At 57.6% G+C, this 6,000-nt stretch overlaps 1 protein-coding gene across 1 annotated transcript; it reads right to left on the bottom strand.

The window, feature by feature from the left end:
* Positions 1 to 235: 235 nt before the first annotated feature.
* LOC107539416 (zinc finger protein 550-like) lies at positions 236 to 5,281 on the bottom strand. The gene is given in 5 exon segments (XM_016215907.2): positions 236 to 1,080; positions 1,083 to 1,874; positions 2,376 to 2,471; positions 4,019 to 4,145; positions 5,197 to 5,281. Coding segments are annotated over 5 exon segments (1,227 nt in total). The 5' UTR covers positions 5,224 to 5,281; the 3' UTR covers positions 236 to 895.
* Between the last annotated feature and the right edge of the window lie 719 nt (positions 5,282 to 6,000).

The raw sequence follows: 6,000 nt of genomic DNA on the forward strand, positions 1-6,000 counted from the left end.
GGCCTGGCCAGAGCCTCGGAGGAGACCGGGGGCGGCAGCTGCGCGGCGCAGTGAGGAGGCGCCCGCGGGCTTCGGGCTGGGCTCCTGGGGGCCACGGGTTGTTACGAGGGTCCTGACGAGCGGCAGGACCAGCGCAGAGTCTCAGAAGTGTCCCCGCCTCGGCCTGAGCGACAGCACGAGCCCAGTCTCAGAAGTGTCCCCACCTCGGCCTGAGCAACAGGACGTGCGTGAGTCTCAGAAGTGTCCCCGCCTCGGCTGGGCGCCTCAGTCTGTGGGCGCGTCATCCCAGGCACCACACAGCTGCTGGCTGGACCTCCCGCCGGGGCACCTACCTAGGTCTGGGTTCGATCCCCTGGCCACGGCTTGTACTGGAGGCAACTGATCAGTGTGTCTCACATGGATGACTCTCTCCCCCTCTAAACATCAATAAAAACATATGCTCAGATGAAAATTTAAAAAAACGAGTGTCAAGAGCAATGAATTGGCCCTGGCCTGGTAGCTCGGTTGGTTCAAGTACCCTCCCCGTACACCCAAGCTGACGGCTCCATCCCTGGTCAGGGCACATACAAGATGATGCATCAGTAAGTGGAACAATAATCGGCTAAAGACTGTCCTTAGTGGTTATACTCTTCCCAGGAAATTCTCTGGTGTGGACGCAAGTGGACCCACTGGTGACACGCCTGCTCTTTCTCTGCTAGGGTGTCCCTGCCCAATGAGGGCCAGCTGAGCTGCCGCCCAAGATACATTCACTGCATCCAGAGCGCTTCTCCCCAAGGGGACTGCTCCTGTGCTCCAGAGCTGACAAAAGCCCTCTCCCGCATTCTGTGCACTGAAGGGTATTTTCCTGCAGTGGGCCACGGAAAAGCAGTGGGTGAGGCCTTTCTTCAGGCCCGGCTCAGGTGTGGACCCGCTGGTGCTGCAGGAGGTGGGACCGGCGTTTGAAGGCCTTGGCGCAATGGCTGCACTGGTAGGGCGTCTCCCCGGTGTGGATGACCGAGTGCTGCAGCAGGTACGTGCTGCGGTGGAAGGCTTTCCCGCACTGTGCGCACGCGTAGGGCCTCTCCCCGGTGTGCACGCGCTGCACCGGAAGGCCTTGCCGCAGGCCGCGCACTCATGTGGCTTCGCGCCGCCGTGCACCGCATAGTGCTGGACCAGGTGCGCACGGATGCTGAATGACTTCTCACATTCTTTGCACGCAAAGGGTCTTTCCCCGCTGTGGGTCCTGTTGTGCCGAATGAAGGTGGAGCGGTGGCTGAAGGCCTTCCGGCACTGGCCGCAGGCGTAGGGCTTCTCCCCGGTGTGGATCGGGTGGTGCTGCACCAGGTAGGACCTGCGCTTGAAGGCCTTCCCGCACTCGGAGCAGGCGTAGGGCTTCTCCCCAGTGTGGATGAGGTAGTGCCGGATAAGGGTGGAGCTCTGGCTGAAGGCCTTCCCACACGCGTTGCACTCATAGGGCTTCATGCCGGTGTGAACCCGCTGGTGGCGGGCAAGGTACCACTTCCTGCTGAAACCTTTCCCGCACTGCTTGCATCTGTAGAGGCTACTCCCCGCCTGGATCCGGAGGCGTTTCCCTCCTCCCTCTGGGTCACCTTCATGGAGAATATCTCCCCTGGAGAGTCTGTCCTGCAACAACTTGGAGGGCAGACTGTCATCTGTCCCCAGACGGTCATCTTCAAGCCTCATTTTCCCAGGATGGGTCTCCTTGCAGGGGTCTTTCTCTGGCCTCATTTCCAAAAGCTCTTCCCAATCCCTGGCTTGCTCCAGCTGGGAGTCCCTTGTCGATCCCGGAGTCAGGCTTCCCGGAAGCAAGGCTCCCTCATGCAAAACCAGCTGAGCAGTGCTTGGCTGTCTGTTCTGAAGTTCTGCTCCATCACCTGAAGAAAATCCAGGACAGGAAGACGTTTAATGACACAACACAGAGGAAGCACAGGCAACACTCTTTAGCGGGCGAGTGAGGGTGAAAATACCACCCTGGTATTTGCTGTGTTTTCACGTCTTTATAACCTAGGATTCCAGTGACTTTTTATGGTCCTTGTACCCTTGACACCATTAAAGGGAAAATCTGGACAGTGGGCTGGACCAGGGGACAGAAGACCTGGAGTGGAGACCCCTCCTCATAGTCCAAAGAAGGGGAGGGAGAGCAGTTCTGATAACACTGGGGGGACTAGGAACGTGCCCCTAGAATTGATGTTGATGTCTCTTGGTGCTGTATCAGCACGTGGCACCTGACAACACTGGGAAGAAAAAGAGGTCACCTTCCTAGATGGGGTGTCTCTGAGCTGGGTCCTGATGAAGAAGTCACTGAGAGTTTCACACAGAAGTTCAGAGGCAGTGGTATTCTGAGGGCTGCCATGAGCCCACCTGTTGGCCCCTACCTGGACAGGTGCTCTGTGAGAGGCCTCTCCTCACCCTCCACAGCTCCTGCCCGTGCTCCAGCAGGTGGGTCAGCTCTGGCTTGGGAACTGGATGCCCTGTTGTGGAGAAAGAAACCAGATATGGGTGTTCTGCAGACAAGAATGAAATCTCGCCACCTATCTGGGACCTCACAGCAGGGATAAGACCGTGAATAAAGCTGGTCCCAAAGTAAAGAAAATGGCTTGTAATGTGGACACAAATCCTACTCAGGCTGCAACTGTTGTGGAGAGTGGTGCTGTCTGCCCTTGAACTTCAGCAGTTGGTGCCACGGTGCTTCAGGTGCACATCACTTTCCCACACAGCCACAGGATGCAAGGAAGGTGAACCCACAGGTTTTCAGACACCCCATGCTTCAGAACCTCCTCGGGACACCAGATTCCAACCTCACCCAAAAGAAACACAACCTCTTGTGGTGAGGCTCAGGCATCAGTATCTGTGAAACCTCCCCAGGGTTCGGGTACCCAGAGAAGACTGAAAACTGCTGGTGGAAGTCTCCTCCTTCTGAAGAGAAAGCTGGTAATCCTGCGTGGGAGGAGAGGGCTGAGCAAGGGCACCTGCTGCCTCAGTCACTGCCGCAGCCTCCACCATCCCTGCCAGGGTGCGGCAGATGCCTGGTCCGGGGAGAGGAGCAGAGAGAACCTTCATGTGATTCTGTTATATGCTGTCAAGTACATCTCAACAGAGACCGGAAAGTTCCTTCTGCAATTCATCATAATTCACCTGAGAATGATGCCAACTTTCCCAGCACCCACACTGTGCTGTCATTACTGATGGTGTCTCTTCAAACTCACCCACGTTTTATTTTCTTAGAGTACCCTCTTTTTCTCTGGCAAACAAGAAAGGTTGGTTTCATGCCCCACAATGGAAAGTTACCATCAAAACACAACAATGAAATCAAAACAGTGCCACTAAGTCCCAGTGAGCTCATGCAGAAGCTGAGGACTGTGAGCTGGAAGCTGCTTGCTCTGTTGAAAAGAGTAATTAGTCACAATTTGGTGACATAAAAGACTCAGCATTGGCGAGACTTTCTCTTGACAACAACCAGCATGCCAGACAGAGAAGGCAGAAGGACTGGCTTTAGCAGGACGTCCACTCATGTCATCTCATGACATTCCTACGCACTTTCTAAATCATCTCCCATGTGGCCCAGGCCTCAGGAAACGAGATGATCGTGTACACACCAAGGGCCTTTATATCAAGATTGTGTTGTTTAGAAGACCTCTGGGTGGCACTGATGACAAATGTCACGTGGGAGTCTGCTAACTCACCCTCTCTTCTGAGAACACCCCATCACCCACAGCTTTGCTAACTGGGGACACTTCTCCAAACCAGGCTGGGCCAGTCACGTCCCCTCCTGTGGAGTCTGGGATACAGACCTCAGACTGAGGCCTGAGTGTGCTGGGCCCTGGGGGGAGGGTTCGAGTGCAGAGGGGCATTGTTTCTATCCCAACAATCCCTGATGCAGACACAGATCAGGCAGGAGGAGGAGGGACCAGGAAACTGCAGGGGCTGTGGAACAGAGAGAAGGTGGCTTCTGTGATCATCTTGACCAGCCAGAAATCAATATTGGGGTCCCTCACAGGGACAAGGAGTGAGTACTTACCCAGTGAGACCAGGAGCCTGCAGGTCTGCAGCATTACCTTCTGGTACAGGGTCCTCTGAGCCAGGTCCAGCAATTCCCACTCCTCCTGGGTGAAGGTCACAAACACATCCTTGAAGGTCACTGGTGCCTGGAAAGTCAAACACAGTATCATCATGTGCCTTGGGGTTGTTGGGTGAGATCAGAGCCTGTCACTCAGTCACTGGTGAAGGTGCAGAGGGGAGCCAGGCCTGAATCACTGCAAGTCTCCTGAGGGCCGAGCTCTGTGCCGGGCTCAAAGGGGAGGAAGAATGTGGCCTTTGGACATAATGCAGTTGTGGCTGAGAGAAAGTCCTCTCCCAGGGAACTGAGTGGAGAAGACAGGATGATGGTGTTCCCATGAGAGAGAGAGAAAGAAACATCCACACATCACTTCGTCACCTCCCTCTCGGGCCCCAACCGGTCTGGGACAAACCTGCAAGGTAGGTACATGCCCTTGACCGGGAATTGAGCCCATGACCCTTGGGTGTGTGACCGACGCTCTAAGTACTGAGCTACACCGGCCAGGGCTCATTGGTGACCCTTTCCATGGGCTCACTCTTGAAATACAACTGAATGTCCTGAACAGGAAAATGGATTCGCTACTGTCAGTGGGAAGCCAGTTCCACGCACTGTAAACAGAAAGGTAAATTCCATGGCCTTGGCTTCCAGCTGCCTGTCACCTTTTCTACCCTCGAGTGGCTGCAGTCCCAAGACGCTACTCCCGCCCCTGCCCGACCCAGCCTCTTCTGTAGAGGCCGCCGGCCTGGGAAGGCGTCTCCGTGGAAACGCTGCCCCGCGCTGGGCACTGCGGGGCGCACGGCACCCACGGGTCCCTTCTAGTTTCCTCAATCCAGACGAGACACTGCCGGTATCCCTATTTTATACCCGAGGAAACAGGCTCAAGGCAGCAAGGGGCTTGCTCAAGGTCACGGCCAGGGTCAGGGGCGCCGGGGGACCCGCAGGAGGCTCCCCGGCGCGCGGCGTCTCTCCCTGCAACGCGCCACCCCAGGTAGCCCCCGGCCAGACGGCGGCGCGGAGCCGAGAGGGACCCCATCCCGGGGACCCGGGACGCCACGGCCCGGACGGGACGAGGCAAGGCAAGGGGTCCCCGGACCCCGCGCTCCAGAGCGGGCGAGGGACCTGGGCCCCGGTCCACTCACCTGCGCCGGTGACATCGGCGCCGCCATCGGCCCTCGCGTGGGCGCCGGGGCCCCACGGGCTCAGCCAACCGTCCGCCAGGTCCCACGGCGGCGCGGGCGTGGCCGCCTCGCTGTCCCAACCCCGCTCGGTGCCCACCGACCCGCCACGCGACCGCGGAGCAGCCACCCCGGTCCCGGGAGTTCCGCCCCTTCCAGACGGGCAAGTTCCGCCCCTTCCGTCGGCGTCTCCGGGCGGGGCGCGCAGCTCCTCTGGGAAATGTAGTTTTCCCTGCATCTGACCTTTGGGGGGCGCTGCGCCCCTTCCAGGAGCTGAGGGCCCCCCGGGGCGGGGGAGGGACGCTGGGGAGGGGCTCACGGAAGCTCCAGGGAAGGCCTTTGGGTGTTTCCAAAAGGGATGCGCCCAGATTTTTCGGTTGAGTTTTCTGTTATTTTAGATGCTTCTAATGCAGCAGATGGACGCACTGTTGTAAATGATTAGAACCGTATTTTTCTGCTGCTTGAACATCGCCCTAAACAGGCTGTGAGCACCCCACCCGGATGACCAGCTGCACCGGTGTGATGAGGCTGGCCCCTGGCACAGGTGCCCTTTCTGGTTCTCCCCTTGACTGACCTAGTGACGTTCCAACGCACTAATGAAACGCCCTCATGCCATTTGCTTGTGTGCTCCCCTGACTCCCAATAATGTCATTTCTAGGGGTCCCCCCCTCCGCTCTCCACCTGCTTGGTTGAACCCCATCCCTGGGCATTCATCCCATCTGGCCTTCTGCAGTGGGCTGTGGTGTCCTTATAAGAGACCCCCAAATT

Source organism: Miniopterus natalensis, chromosome 18, assembly GCF_054644295.1.
Source record: "Miniopterus natalensis isolate mMinNat1 chromosome 18, mMinNat1.hap1, whole genome shotgun sequence".
Lineage (NCBI taxonomy): Eukaryota > Metazoa > Chordata > Mammalia > Chiroptera > Miniopteridae > Miniopterus > Miniopterus natalensis.